We start from the raw sequence: 16537 nt of genomic DNA, 5'->3' as shown, positions 1-16537 counted from the left end.
CCGAGTAGCCACTGGCCTGGACTTTGTCTTTATTTATTTATTTTATTTTATTTTATCATATTTGTATACCGCCCTACTCCTGAAGGACTCAGGGCGGTGAACAGCCAAAATAAAATACAAAGACATACAAAAGTTAAAAACTATTAAAAACAGATTAAATAATTTAGGCTCAAAAAACAAATTAAGACATCCAATTTATCTGAAAAACATTTAAAACCCAATTTAAAAGGAAGAGTTAGGCCAGACCAGCCTGTTGGAATAAAAACGTTTTTAGGGCGCGGCGGAAGATGCGTAAGTCTTGGATCCTCCGTATCTCCAGGGGGAGCTTGTTCCAGATGGGAGGTGCCCCCACAGAGAAGGCTCTCCCCCTGGGGGCTGCCAGTCGACATTGTTTGGCCGACGGCACCCTGAGGAGCCCCTCTCTATGGGAGCGAACTGGTCAGTGAGAGGCTACTGGTGGCAGAAAGCGGTCTCGTAAGTACCCTGGTCCTAAGCCATGGAGCGCTCTAAAGGTGGTAACCAAAACCTTGAAGTGCACCCGGAAGACCACTGGGAGCCAGTGCAGCTCGTGCAGGAGGGGGGTCACATGGGAGCGCCACATCGCTCCCGTCACCACCCGCGCGGCCGCATTCTGGACCAGTTGGAGCCTCCGGGTGCTCCTCAAGGGGAGCCCCATGTAGAGAGCATTGCAATAATCCAGGCACGAGGTGACAAAGGCGTGAGTGACCATACGTAACGAGTCCCGATCCAGAAAGGGACGCAACTGGCGAATCAGGCGAACCTGATAAAAAGTCCTCCTGGCCACGGCCGCCATATGCTCCTCTAAAGACAGCCGCAAGTCCAGGAGGACGCTCAAGTTGCGAACCCCATCTGTGGGGGCCAACGACTCGCCCCCAATAGTCAGAGATGGCGCCAACTGACTATATTGGGACGTCAGAAACCACAGCCACTTGGTCTTGGATGGGTTGAGCCTGAGTCTGTTCCTCCCCATCCAGATCCGTACGGCCTCCAGGCACCGGGACATCACCTCGAGGTAATCATTGGGGTGGTCTGGGGTGGAGATGTACAGCTAGGTGTCATCAGCATATTGATGGTACTTCACCCCAAAACCACGGATGATCTCACCCAGCGGCTTCACATAAATGTTGAACAGAAGGGGCGAGAGGACTGATCCTTGCGGCACCCCACATACAAGGGGCCTCGGGGTCGACCTCTGCCCCCCTGTCAACACAGACTGCGACCGGTCAGAGAGAAAGGAGGAGAACCACTGTAAAACAGTGCCCCCCACCCCCAACCCTTCCAACCGGTGCAGCATGATACCATGGTCGATGGTATCAAAAGCAGCTGAGAGGTCTAATAGGACCAGGACAGAGGAGCAACCCCTGTCCCAAGCCCTCCAGAGATCATCAACCAATGCGACCAATGCCGTCTCCGTGCTGTACCCGGGCCTGAAGCCTGACTGGAACGGATCTAGATAAGTCGATTCATCCAGGTACTGAGGCAGCTGTCATGCAACCACACTCTCAACAACCTTCGCAACAAAGCGAAGGTTGGAGACAGGACGATAATTTGCTAACACAGCCGGGTCCAGGGAGGGCTTCTTGAGGAGGGGCCTCACCACCGCTTCTTTCAAGGCGGCGGGAAAGACAGTTTATGCCAGAACTCCCTCAACACACACCTCAACTGGTATTCTTAACTGATTGGATTCGAATTCTGTAGAACACCTGACCTGTGGATAAGGTGCTGGATGAGTGCAGGACATGCACAAGAGGCAAGTCGAGAAGAGGAGAGCTCCACAGAAGGAATTTAAAGTAGGGGATAAAGGTTAAATTTCTACAAAATTTATTCAGTCACAGCAACCCTGAAAAAAACTTGGTTCAAAATATGTGGGGACATTTCCGATTACTAGGGTCATTAACCCAGTGACAATTGGATTGAAATTGATTAAGAATCTTAAACGCATCCACCTAGTTTTCCATTGTAGCCTTTTGAAATCTGTCACTGATTTACCCTTGCATCCTGTTAGGAAGTCCCCACCCCTCCCATCCTGATAGAAGGAGAACAACATTTCGAGGTCAAGGAAATCCTTGATTATTGCCGCTATTAAGGAAAGTTGCAATACTTAATTTTATGGAAGGACTTTCCCCCTTCTGACACTGAGTGGGTTAAGGCATCCCAGGTGCACTACCCCTGCCTCACCTGCCAATTCCATGCTAAGTACTCTAACAAACCTTAATGACCCATCTGCATATGATTTGCTACTAATTGTTATTGTATTTTGTTTTGTAGGACTAGACTTATTTCTGGAGAAGTAACATGTCATGGCTGCATCTCTCTTATCCAAGCTTCATGAGCTGATAGCCTGATATTAGCAATGGGTGGGGGGGAGGAGATTGGAATGTGGAAGAAGGGGGGGGGGATGGAAGCCCAGCTGAGCCTTGTGAGAAGTTTCAGCCTGCCAAGGTCAACTATCAACATACAGTGCTGGGAATCGAGAACCTGCTTCCTAAATAACACACAAGCACCTAATTGGACATTTACAGATAACCGGGGGAATGTCTGGGGAGTGGGGGGGCAAAAGAAAATTTACTTTGTATTGTTTGCATGGAAAAATCTCAGATTCAGTTTACACTACTTCTGCAACCACTTAAGCTTCAGTAAAGTATACTCTTGACAGAAACAAATAGCCAGGAGTCTTTCTTTGCTAGTTGACTGAGTGGGATGCAGGGGTGAAATGCTACCGGTTTGTCCCAGTTCGCCCGAACTGGTAGTAAAAAAAGCTACTGGTTTGCCAAACCGGTAGTAAAAAATGTAAAATAAAAAGTTCTGACGATCACCTGAGCAATGCGTGATCGATGGAACTTTTTTTTTTTTACTTTTTAAGCATTTTTTTACTACCGGTTCTTCAGAACTGGTAGTTAAAAATGCTTTAAAAATTAAAAAAAAAGTTCTGAAGATTGCAGGTCGCTCAGCTGATCATTGGAATTTTTATTTTTATTTTTTTTACTTTTTAGGCATTTTTTACTACCAGTTCTGGAGAACTAGTACTAAAAAATGCCTAAAAAGTAAAAAAAGGGCTCCAACGATCACTGCTTGCCGTGCCTTTTTTTAACCTTTTAAAAGCATTCAGGAACTAGGTTGTAAAAAAATTATTTTAAAAGTAAAAAAAAGTCTCTGATGATCGCGTGCGACAGCTGATCACCCCCCCGTGTGCTGTTCTACTTACCCCATGCCTTCTTTTGCTGTGCACTGCATGCGTGCACCTCGCATTTGGTGCATGGTGCACACTGCACATGCGCACGTTTGGCATGCAGCACACATGCGCAGCAAGCAAACCAATAGTAAACCAGTTCAGATTTTACCACTGGTAGGATGGTTGACACCTGATTAGAATTTGGTCAAGGAACAATCAGGAAATTCCAAGGAATAATCAGGAAATCAAAACAATATTTTAAACAGTGTTTCTCAACTTTGTCAACTGGAAGATGAGTAGACTTCAACTTCCAGAATCCTCTATCCAGGTATCTTCCAATTGGCAAAGTTGAGAAACATTATTCTAGGTCAGGAGTCTCCAACTTTTCCAGCTTTGCAGACCAGTGGGTGAGGGAGAGGGGCTGTTTCCCATGTAATCAGCAGGCACGAGATCCCTGCACGAGGATGAGTGACCACTGCTTGTGCAAATGGAGCTTCCCGCATGAGCGCAAATGGAGTTTCCAGTGTGTGAGTGCCCACCACTCACGCAAAATTGACCTGTGCACCCTTCAATACCATGCCACAGCCCGGGGGTTGGGTATCCTTGTTCTAGCTAAAAGAAATGGCAAGCTTCTTTCTGGTCACTCCTTCCAAAACATTTTCAACATATCTGTGAAGCTACCAGAAATCGAATTCAATTCAAAGAAATTTTCATCTTTACTAAACCACACTTGGAATATTGTATCCAATTCTGGTCACCATGATGTAAAAAAGATGTTGGGATTAGAAAGAATTCAGAGACGAGCAATAAAGATGATTAGGGGCTGGAGGCTAAAACATATGATGAATGGTTGGGGGAGCTGGGTGTGTCTAGTCAAATGAAGAGAAGGACTAGGGGTGATATGATAGTAGTCTTCCAATATTTGAGGAGCTGTCACAGAGAAGAGGGAATTGACATATTCTCCAAAGCACCTGAAGGCAGGACAAGGATAATATTAAAGAAAGATCCAACCTAGAACTAAGGAGAAATTTCCTGTCAGCGAGAACTATTAATCAGTGGAAAGACTTGCCTTTAGAAGTTGTGGGTGCTCCATCACTGGAGGTTTTCAAAAAGAGATTGTACAACCTCTTGTCCACAATGGTATAGAGTCTCTTGCCCAAGCAGAGGGATGGACTAAGACCTCCAAGGTTTCTTCCAACTTGTCATTTTATGTTCTATGTTCTAAATCTGCAAGGCTAAACAACTGGATCAGAATACCCCAAAGAATCCCTTTTTCATGTCAACCCATCTAATGGCTGCAATAAATCTCTCTAGATTGGGCCACATCCTTGGGACTGCAACAGTCTTTTCTGTTCTGGTGCCTCTTCTGTGAAAACTTGCCCTCTTCTCTACTCCTAAGCATTCGGTATTGTTGTAGCTCCGATCACCGAGCCTGTGTTATCAGCAGGAGAGGACTCCGAGAATGAAGGAGAGGAGTTGGCAAGGCCTCCCTCTCCAGGACCCTCCTCTCTGGCAATGCCTCCGGTGTCCTCCGAAGGGCAAGAGATAGGGCCGGGGCCAAGCACTTCCACGCAGCCGCAGGTGGACAGTAATGATGATGATGATGAGTCTTTGCTGGACCCTCGACAGCGTCGCAGAGATAGGTGCGCGCAGCAGAGGAAGAGGCGTGCCAGGGATTAGGCTGAGTCACTGGGCCACACCCCACAGGGTATAAAAGAGGGTGTGGTGGCCGGTTCAGCTCTGTGACAAGCAAAAAACAGATATTGGACGACCTTCTTTGTATTTACTGGACTTCGTTGATTATTGTGTATTGGCTTTGTTCCCGGATGAAGGGAGAAACTCCCCCCTCATGAGTAAAGAATACCTGGCAGCCAGCCACTGGGTTGCTGCCAATTCTGATACCGGATAAACTGTTGTCGACTGAGTTCTTTAACTGTTGCCTGTCTGTGGGGGTGCGTGTGTGAGACGGGGACAGAACAGGTATGTACTAATTTTGGCATACGGAAAAAGCATTTTTAATTTACACTGGCATCATAAGATGCTACAGCAAGACTATGAATGTACACTAATTGCTTCTATTTCATTTGAAGTATCTTAGATATTTTTTTATTGTACCATTTTTCATGTTTGGCACTGCCTGGAGAAAGTTGGCATCAGAGGTGCTTTGTAAATATTGTAATTCAAATCCTGTAACATTAAATGAAAACACATAGTTCATCCTGTGAAAGGAAACAGCCTGAAGCAAAATTGAGCTGAAGGAGGACCCCAAACACTTTAAACACAGACAAGATGCCAGGGACAGAATGAATAACAGCACTGAAGGACAAATGAAGGATCCCAGAGTGCCATCTTGCAACGACAATAAAAATTCATATTTGGGCCAGGGATCCAAACACTGTGATGCACAAACACCTTCTTCTTGTAAATCATATTTTCTAGCAAAATCAAAATAAAACAAAATGCAAAAGATTGCATAGTAAAGTACTAAGATACTGATAAACTGTTAAACTCACCATGCTGATGTTTAGGATTTTATGGATATTGAAGAGGTTTTCCAAGCGGAGAGTGGCATAAATGCCTTTATTTTCCTTGCAGTCACTAAAAAGATATATAGAAAAAGGATAAATCAAGAATTTGTTTCCAATTTTGGATCTGTTAGGATATGGTTTGAGCCTAACAAGTTGTCCAGGCAATATATGTGTTCTGTGACTTCAATATGAATATGTATTGTGTGACTTTAAAGTTTTACTGCTGATTCATTGTAATGCTGAGTCATGCTGTAATTAGATAATCACTAGTTGTAAACATATTTAAGAAAGGTACTGTAATGTATTCAGTTGATGATATGCTACCATAGTGTGTGGAGTTGCTACCATTGTGCTATCATCATTGGATGGATCTGCTACCATCGTGGTTTGTGAACCAGAGTGAGTTTGTTATTCTAACCAACTACTGTTTGTGTGGTAAGAAGATTTTTGTATCACTGGACTGATTTAACTGGCAAAGAATTGGATTGATTTAAAGACTATGAGATTGTTTTTTCCCCTATAAAGTAAACTTTTGATAAACCAGTTTGCACATCTCTTATTCATTGCTCTCAGCAACGTTTCTCTGTGCTCTACACTCTGCTGGTTGGTAACACAACAACAATATCCTTAACAGGATCCTAGTATTTTCCATCAAAAATCGATTTAACCGAATACAGTATCAGTCTGAATTCAAAGGAATAGAAAGGTTATTTATTTCATTATATTCATTAAGGCTGTGCTCCCCTCTAACAACTGGGCAGCTTATAAAATCCCCAAATTTGCTAAGCAAACCCTTCCTACCTTACCTCACAAGCACATTTGAAGTTGAGAATTATTTGGACAATTTGTGATGACTCTGCTATTCAAAAGGCAAATATTAGACAATTCACGCAAAATACCTAAAGATTTGGAAGTTTCAAATAATCTTTGGAATCTAATTAATAACACAACTATTTTTTCAAGATACTTAAGTATGAGATATTTCTGTGTAACTATAGAATTAATCCTTCTCTCTCAAAGACTCAAACATCTGATGGAATTCTTGACAATTTTTGGCTTATGAAAAATTGAATGGAAGTAGTAACTGATATTTGAGTCCTTACTTAGCTTCTGCTTCAAAGCAAGAATAATCTGACTGTCAACTGTCCAACTAGTGAACCCAAAAGAAGGAAATTCTCTCAGGAGCTTTGAATTCCCAAAAGTAAAACTTTATTGGATACACCATTTTGGTACTGAAGAATCAAAACAAGCTCTGATTTTCCCATGCAAATGCTTGCTTAGTTAAACAATAGCTTTCTTTTCTCCTGACCTCTCGGTGATCACATTATCTAATTATGAGACGTCCTTTTGTTATGGGAATAGTCCATCTCTTTCTCAAGCACCTGCAGTGGTGAACTGGATGGTTGCCAAGCTTTCACGGTCTATGCACATAATTTCAGCATTCTATTTTCCCCTTCCCTCCCCCAGTTCATTGGCAAGTTGAAAAGAATTAAAGTTTGAAATGTGCAAAGTGGTTCAATCTTGACATGTTGACCCCCTGAAGAAAAGGATACCTGGAAAATATTAAGCATACATTAACACCGTTACCTAGGTAGACTTAGCCTTTAATAATCTCCTCGGTCGTTGAGAGTATTTTGCATGGAACCTTCTTACTAACATGTCTGCGCTAATATTATGGGCCCCTACCCACTCAGCATTAGCTGAGGGATATCCTTTCCACTGCACTAAGTATTGTAATTTCCCGTTAAAGTACCTTAAGTCCAGTATCTCCTTGATCTCATATATTCCTCCCCCTCCCCATTACAATGGGAGGCAGAAGCTCCCCTTTGACTGGCCTTAACTTAGAGTCTTGGAAGGATTTCAAGAAACTATAGTGGAACACTGGGTGGACTTGCTTGAGCACCTTCGGTAACCATAATTCCACTATAACTGGATTTATAATTTGAACAACTGGGAACAGACCTAAGTACTTGGGACCCAGTTTCTTACAAGGTTGGTTCAAGCTTCAGGTATTTAGTAGATATGTATACTTTTCCCCCAGTGCTGAACTCCTTCTGGAGGGCTCTTTTCCAGTCTGCCTGTTTCTTTTGTGACTCCCTGGCTTTATTCAGGGCTTTCTGCACATTTTCCCAGGCAGCTTTTAGAGTGTCCATCCATTCAGCTAATGTTACTGAGGGAGGAGGTTCCCTTGGAAATTCTGTCATTGGCACAAACTCAACTCCAGTACTTACTTTAAAGGAGGTGAACCCAGTACTACCATGCACCAAGTTATTAAAAGCAAAAGGTAGGAGCTCTGCCCAGTTTGTTTGTTGGTAGTTTACATAGCAACATAGGCAGGGGTGCTATTAAACAGGTTCTGACAGGTTCTGGAGAACCGGTAGCAGAAACTTTAGTAATTCAGAGAACCGGCAAATACCACCTCTGGTTGGCCCCAGAGTGGGGTGGGAATGGAGATTTTGCAAAATCCTTCCCCCAGGAGTGGGGAGGGAATGGGGATTTTCAATTTCAATTTTCAATTTAATTCAATTTATATGCCGCCCTCTCCGAAGACTTAGGGCGACTCACAATACATTTAAAATCCTAATAAAAAACATTTAAAAATTAAAAACATTAAAAACATTAAAAACTCATTCATACCATTCATGGCCAGATCTCGCTGGATCGCAAGAGCGAGATCAACGGCCCCAGGCCTGCCGAAAAAGCCAGGTCTTCACCGCTTTTCGGAAGGCCAATAGGGCGAGGATGGTCCGGACCTCAGGAGGTAACTGGTTCCAGAGAGCTGGGGCACAGAGAAGGCCCTTCCCCGTGGGCCCGCCAGCCGGCATTGTTTAGCTGACGGGACCCGGAGGAGACCAACTCTGTGGGATCTTACCGGTCGCTGGGAGCTATGCAGTAGAAGGCGGTCTCAAAGATACCCTGGCCCTGAGCCATGTAGGGCTTTAAAGGTAATAACCAACACCTTGAATTGTGACCGGAGGCCAATAGGGAGCCAGTGCAGCTCGCAGAGAATTGGTGTAATGTGGGTGTACCTAGGTGCACCCACGACAGCTCGCGCGGCTGCGTTCTGGACCAACTGTAGTCTCTGAACACTTTTCAAGGATAGCCCCATGTAGAGCGCGTTGCAATAATCTAACCGTGAGGTGACAAGGGCATGAGTGACTGTGAGGAGAGCCTCCCGATCCAAGTAGGGTCGCAATTGGTGCACTAGGAAAACCTGTGCAAAGGTCCCACTAGTCACAGCTGTCACATGTTGCTCTAATCTTAGCTGTGAGTCTAGGAGGACACCCAAATTGCAAGCCCGTTCTGAAGGGGGCAATTTCTCCCCCCCCCCGAACCAATTTTGCAGTATCCTTCCCCTGGAGTGGAGTGGAAATGGAGATTTTGCAATATCCTTCCCCTGGAGTGGGGTGGGAATGGAGATTTTGCAGTATCTTTCCCCTGTCACGCCCACCAAGCCACACCCACACATCAGTAGTAAAAAAATTTGAATTCCACCACTGAACATAGGTATTGCTTCACTATTATGTTAGCTCGTTCCACCACCCCATTAGTACTTGGATGGAACCCCAAACAAAGTCCCTGGATTGACCTTATTTGCTTTATGAACTCTCACCAAAACTTTGCTGTAAACTACATTCCCCAGTCTGAAATGATGCGCCTTGGGACTCCATGCAGCCAATAGATGTGCTGCACAAACATCTTGGCCAGACTCCGGGTTGAGGGAAGCTTTGGATATGCAATGAAGTGTACCTGCTTTGAAAACAGATCAACCACTATCCAAATCAGAGTATTCCCATTACTCAGACAATTCTACTATAAACTCCATGGCGATTTCTTCCCACGGTCTGAGGGGGTTGGCCACCAGCTGTAGAAACCCAGGAGTCTTCCCTGGCAATCACTTCAAGGACGCACATATCGGGCAGTTGGTTACATAGTTTTCTATGTCTTTCTATATCTTGGGCCATCAGAACAGCCTCTTAGCTAAGTGAAGGGTCTTTACAAACCCGAAGTAGCCTGCCAGCTTTGTTGACATGTTTTCCACACAGACCCCATTAATTCCTCGAAAATCCATACATAATCTCAAAGACCCATCTTTCTTTTCTTTGAAGAGTATCAGAGCTGCCATCCTAGATTTTGCCAGTTGGATGAAGTCCCTATGTCAAGTTTCCGAAAGATGCCCTAATTAATTCATGAGCCATGATCCAAACTTCAAAGGAAATATAGTGATTTATTAGGAGCACCATTCCGGCAATACTCGGATTAGTCAGGACTGACCCCACGTAGATTTATGTTCCCTTATGACCCTGTCTCTCCCCTCCTCCCTGGCCATGTCATAAATCACATTCTCCAATTAACCACTTTGGCTGGCTGTGAAACCTAACACCCTCCTTCTGATTGCGATCAGAAAAATGTATGGAATTCACTTCAGTTCTCCCTCCCTCCTGCTCATGGAACTTGAAAGCTTTGCAAGTTGACACCCTATCTAGATTTTTATCCATGAAGCTTCTGAGCTCCTCCCCCTCCCTTGGGGTCATTGAGTACATCTTTGGTTTGGGTAATTTTGCCCCAGGCAGTATTTCAATGGCACAGCCAGTGGGGTGATGGGGAGGGAATATGTCTAATTCCTGTTTGCTAAATGCTTCAGCTAGGTCCTGGTACTCCTTTGGGATTACTGGACCCACTTGGCCACTTTCAGCATTCATGGATTCTATGTTTTCCCTCCCCACCAACAGTGTTTCGCCACTTTTGTGTGTCATCCCCATGCATTGCAATCTGCCTGCTTTACTCTTCAAGCGCCTCTTGTAATCCTTCCAGTCCACCACTGGATCTCACTTTTTCAGCTATGCCAATCCCAATATCATAGTCTCTGCCATTTTTGGGGTTACTATAAAGCGAATTATCTCATCGTGGCTCCCTGCCTTCAGGCTTACTGGCTCAGTTAGGCATGTGGTGGGGAATCCCCCCAGTGAGGGAGCCATTGTTCAAACTTCATAGGCTGCCTCAATTTTTTAAGTTTCAGTCCCATCTTTTCCTCAGTTCATAGGCTACCCAAGTAGCGGGTGCAACCCGAGTCTACAAGGGCAGTGAAGACCCTTCCTTGCTCCTGAGTGGGACACTAACATCTTCCACCTGGGCAGTTAAAGGGGCAATGGTTCCACTTACCATTGGATCACCCTCCCCTTGCTGTCATTCTCATAGAAGACCAGGTTGGGCTTGCTGAGGGTCACAGTTCCCTCCCCCTCACTGGAGTGGGGAGAGACCTCACGACCTGTTGCGCCACCCACATCTTCTCCTTCATCTTCCTCAGCACCTTCTTGGCTTCCATTGACTTGGAACCCTCAGCCCTGATATGGGTTGCGGGGCTAGGCAATTGGCAGCCCAATGGCCCTCTTTTGCACATCGGAAGCAGGCTCCAGGAAGGTGCTGTGGAATCTCCTTTGGGGTCAAGGGAGGGGCTGTTGGCCTCTTGCGTGCCAGCAAGCGTCTCTCTTGGCCTTGTCAGGGATGACCCTCATGCGCTGTGTGTTGCTGGTACTCCAACAGGTCTAGCTCCACTGTGGTCGCCAGCTGGTACCATGCCCTTACATTGTCTGGAATTCCCTGGGGCAGGCAGCTTTGGTACAGTTCCTTGTTTAGTCTGTCTCGGAAGTGACAGAACAGCAAGAATTCCAGCCATCCTTTCAGCTTCCCAGCAAGGCTGCAGAACTTGGCTACTGGTCTACTCCCTCGCTTTATAGTGCAGATTCCAGATTCTGCTTGACGGGCTTGGGCAGGGTCTCCAAATATAGCTCGAAGCTCATCCAGGAAGGCCCTTCGTCATGGAGGAACACCACCCAGACTGCTGCCTCTCCTTCTAGATTCGAAGTAATTGTGTTCATGAAGGCAACTTTGTCCAGGTGCATTGCTTCATATTGCTCCAAGTAGTTCCTAGTTCAGGAAATAGGCTAGATTCTCCAGCTGCCCATCAAATATGGCTTTCAAAGGCGGGGGTTCTCGGTCATCCCAAACCAGCACATAATCCGGCAGCAGCCCCATCACCTGTGGGACCGCTTGAGCCTGAGTTTCTGCCACTACATCAGTCCATCACCTTCTCAAGCACCTGCAGTGGTGACCTTGATGGTTGCCAGACTTTCATAGTCCACGCACACAATCTCAGCATTCTATTTCCCCCTTCCCTCCCCCAGTTCATTGGCAAGTTGAAAAGTGTTAAGGTTTGAAAGGAGCAAAGTGGTTCAAACTTGACATTGACCTTCTTTCTCTTATTAAGAAACTACAACTTAAGGAAACAACATCCAACTTAAATAAATATCACTGCAAAATATGAGCATAAATTTGAAAGTGTAACACCTAAATTAAAAAGGAAGTCATTAATGAAACCGTAAGGTTCAACTTTAAATCTGAATCTCAGAAATGGCAGAGGGATTATGCCAGGTAGAATTTGTTGCTTTGTGTTGTTTTGGAGACTGAATTCCACAAGAGTTTACAAATCAATTTAATCTTGATTTGGTCTATGTAGCTATATATGTAGAGACAAAGTGTCAGTTTAATCCCAATGAATGGCTGAACGTTTATGAAGATGGAGAAAGTTATCAGATACTTTCTGACCAAAGAAATGCAAACCTTAAAGAATGAGTTTTACTGGGGTCATCACACTGTAGCAAGAAGTTTCCTCAGAATCTTTGAAAATGTTGTTTGAAAATGGCTTCAGTATTATCTTTCTGCTCACTTGTCAACGTTTTCAAATTCACAAAAACAACCAATTATCTAAGTTGATTGATTCTAGCACTGGAAATTCTTTCCTTCTTAGAACTGCTGTATCTATAAGAGATCCCTGCATCATTCCTGCAAAACAGGACATTCCTGATCACTCACAGAATTCAGGAAGCATACTTCTGTAATTTTCGTACCAGAGGAAGTCTGACATGAGGACATCCTTGCACTCTATTATATTATTAGAGCACTGAATTTAAGAAAGTCCATGATCATCAGAAACCATACTTCTGGGGGTCCCAAACTGGAAGACAGTTCATCACCCAAAAGAACAAAAGTGAGAGCAAGAGACTACATTGAAACTGAGGATTTTCCCAGTTCTAACTGAAGAAGAGAAGTCAGCCAGAAAGTCAGAAAAAAGGGGTAAGGTCAAGCATCCATTTGGATACTTTATTGCTATGGAAATGGACAAAAGGGGAAAAGAATCCCTTCCACCACTACAATCAAGAAGAGGAGGTGGTTCCTGGCTGTTCCAGTTATGGAGGGAAGAAGGGGATGATGCAGAAAGTGCAGGAGGCAAATTGGGAGATATTTCATTTTCAGATGGTTGAAGCTATACATGCAATCTCAGAAACTTAATTATACAATAGGAGCAGAAAAGAGTGAAAATTTACCTGTAAACTTTTTCAAATGTCAAGTCAATATCTGGGTTTTTCAGAATGATGCCAGATAGATAGTGTTTCCACTGCCGATTAAGCAAGTAGGGTGTGTCCAAAATCTAAAATGCAATTTAAAGAAGATTGATTTATAAATCTAATTTGGCTTCTACAAACAATGCACGTAGTCCTTGATTTACGACCACAATTGGCCCCAAAATTTCTGGTTTTAAGTGAGACATTAGTTAAGTGAGTTTTGCCCCATTTTATGACCTTTCTTGCCACAGTTGTTAAGTGAATCACTACAGCTGATAAGTTAGTAACCCAGTTAAGTGAATCTGGCTTCCCCATTGACACTTGTGAGAAGGTCGCAAAATGTGATCACATGACCTTGGAACACAACAATGGTCATAAATATGAACCAGTTACCAAGCATCTGAATTTTGATCACATGATCATGGGAATGCTGCAACAGTCCTAACTGTGAAAAACGGTCATAAAACAACATTCTTCAGTGCCATTGTTGCTTTGAACAGTCAATTAAGGAAACTGTTGTAGGTCAAGGACTACCTGTACTCAGAAATTTCGGGGTTTCTTTTTACTATAACTTGTTTTGCAAGTAACAAGATCACTGAACGCTACATTATATAATACCCATTTCCTAAACATAATGGTAATATTTCACAGAGTGGCAAATTTACAGTGTTTTTAGAGGCCATATTATTCATTAACCTTTATTGAAGCACAATATAGGAACTTAGTTTAGATCAAGTGAAGTTATTTAAGCAAAAGTAATAACTTGGAATGACTGAAAAACTGGAGAATCCAGTTCATATCTAATTTCTTCCAAGAAGTTCTTTCAAACTTGTTTCCTCATTTGTAATATATGGCTAATAATATCACCATCTACTTTACAGGAATGCTTTAAAGGTGATACAATGACTGTCTTACATCTACCTCAAGCTATAACTTGGTACCACAATAAATTATATGTTAGGGTAGGGGTACCCAACCCCGGTCCATGGACTGGTCCCAGTTGGAGGCATGCCAACAACCGGGCCATGAAAACAAGTGAAACCCATCTGTGGAATGCAGGCAGCACACAAAACCATGCCCCCTCTGGTCTGCGGAAAAACCTCTCTCCACAGAACAGGTCCCTGGTACCCAAATGGTTGGGGGCCGCTGTGTTAGGCATGCTGTCACTTCCTACTTGCTGGTTTGTGGCAGTGGTGAAATCTGAACCAGTTTGCTACTGGTTTGCTGGCCGTGCATGTGTGCTGCATGCCAAGCGCACGCTGTGTGTGTGCATGCAGTTTGCACCAAACTGTGCATGCACAATACACACCAAAAGGAAGCTTGGGAAGGTAAGTAGAACAGCAACGGGGGGGGGAGGGGGAATCGGCTGTGCCGCGTGATCTTGTGAACCTTTTTTTTTACTTTTTTAAAGCATTTTTTTACTACCGGTTCGGGCAAATAGATTGTAAAAAAATGCTTTTAAAAAGTAAAAAAAAAAGGCTCGGACGATCACAGCTGTGCCATGCAATCGTCCAAGCCTTTTTTTTTACTTTTTTAAAGCATTTTTTTACTACCTATTCACCCGAACAGGTAGTAAAAAAAATGCTTTGATGATTGCGCGTCGCTCAGCTGATTGTCAGAACTTTTTTTTTTTTTTTACATTTTTTTACTGCACCGGTTCAGCGAACCAGTAGCATTTTTTACTACCGGTTTAGGCGAACCGTAGCATTTCACCCCTGGTTTGTGGGCAGGCATAGCTAACAATCCACAGACGTTTCCAGCTGTGGCTTGGTTATAATTCTGAATCAAGAACTTGGGTTTGTTCCACTCACAGAAAAAGCCAAAGAAAGAAGCAAAATGAGGTGGTTAATGACCCAGAAGTGACCTGTTATTTTCTAGCTGTGCATTTCATGGAACAAACAGAGATTGAACACTGCTCATCTACAACAAAATTAAATTATGGCCTTACATGTTGTATGAACATGCAGAATATGTCAGGGTTCCAAGTAACACCCCCAACTAAGTAAGACTCCGAGGCAGGCATTTCCTCAAAGTTCCATTTTATTAGAGATGTCATACTGGCACATCTGACAGGATATTTTATGAAGAATTTTGAATGTTTTACAAGTGCATAACAAACATTAGAATGATCAGAAAAGATATGGAAATCCATGATTATATAGAGTGTCCTACTTGGAATAAAGTCTTGTCATCAAACGATTCACATATCAGCTTCTCCATATTTCCACCGGCAATGAAAGTGACCACCACTGTCAGCATCAGAACCCAGGAGAAGAGGAAGCTGAAAGTAACTCCACTGATGGAAGGAGGGGTGGTAGTTGGGGGGGGGGGGAGAGACAAGAAAAAGCATTTTAAGAATACTGTACATCCTCTTGTAAGTATTTTAACAGCCAATTTAGACTAAGGAAAACAATTTAAGAACATCTATTAATTCAGAAGTATGCAATGATTTTCCAGATCAAAAATAAGTCTGTAAGTAAGGAGAAGGAACAATGTAGAATCTTTGCTGAAATAGCTTTGCTTGAGAATCTGTAAAAACAGCAGGACAGAATGCAAAACTTCTAAAATACAAGAATTTTGAATCTCATATGAGAAGGTTTAGCATTTCTTCCACAATTCTATTAAAGCACTACTATATTCTGAGAGAGCATTCAAAGGGCATCTCTCCTTATTCTACCAGAAGTTCAGGTAGGTTTCGAAAGGCTTGTTTTTTAGGGAATTGTAAGTCTGTAGTATATTTTTTACAATTGAAGAAGTGTTTTTTAATTGTTTACAATTCACAAGGTGATTTTTAAGAAGTTACTATTTAGAAAAGGTGTTTTCATCAAAAGATTGTTAAAGGGTCCATCTTACATATAAAAATAAGATGGATTCCTCCTTTTCAGAGAATACACTAAAATATTCCATTTAACTCCATTTAATGAGATGCTGCTTCTGCTTTTGCATATCAGTAAGATCTCTTCATGGGTGAGTCATTGGAATGGTTACCACCTTAAAGCGACCAACATAATTTTTTAAATCTGGAATATGACACCTCTTGTGAGTTTATGATTGCTTTAGGCTATAGGTAGGGCCAGGCACCACAATTGTACCTGCTTTAATTTACATATGTTTAGTTGAATTAAAGTTAGTTAAATACAGTTAACATAAGAACTAGAGAGTCAGTGGTTAAGGCATCAGGCTAAAAACTACAAGACCTTCAGTTCTAGTCCTACTGTAGGCACAAAGCCAGCTGGATGAGGTGGGCCAGTCCCTCTCTTTCATCTCTAGGAAAGAGGCAATGGCAATGGACTTCCAAAAGACCTTGCCTAGAAAAGTACAAGGACTAGTTCACGTGGTTGCATATATACACATAGAAAGTGAATGTAACTTCAAAGTTCTAGAATGCAAATCTCAGTAAAAACCAAGGCAAA

At 43.3% G+C, this 16537-nt stretch overlaps 1 protein-coding gene across 1 annotated transcript in view; it reads right to left on the bottom strand.

The window, feature by feature from the left end:
- The window catches only part of PROM1 (prominin 1), a 207408-nt gene that overhangs the window by 60278 nt on the left and 130593 nt on the right, over positions 1 to 16537 (bottom strand). Inside the window, exons 14-16 of the mRNA XM_070948434.1 lie at positions 15297 to 15420; positions 13107 to 13210; positions 5707 to 5791 (exon numbers count right to left, since the gene is read on the bottom strand). Coding sequence (XP_070804535.1) covers positions 5707 to 5791; positions 13107 to 13210; positions 15297 to 15420 — 313 coding nt within the window. The remainder of the gene's footprint in view (positions 1 to 5706; positions 5792 to 13106; positions 13211 to 15296; positions 15421 to 16537) is intronic.

Source organism: Pituophis catenifer, unplaced genomic scaffold, assembly GCF_029215685.1.
Source record: "Pituophis catenifer annectens isolate HBS135680 unplaced genomic scaffold, rPitCat1.0.hap2 SCAF_8, whole genome shotgun sequence".
NCBI classification, from domain to species: domain Eukaryota; kingdom Metazoa; phylum Chordata; class Lepidosauria; order Squamata; family Colubridae; genus Pituophis; species Pituophis catenifer.
Note: the sequence above shows the minus strand (reverse complement) of the source record. Positions and strands in the feature narration are given on the sequence as shown.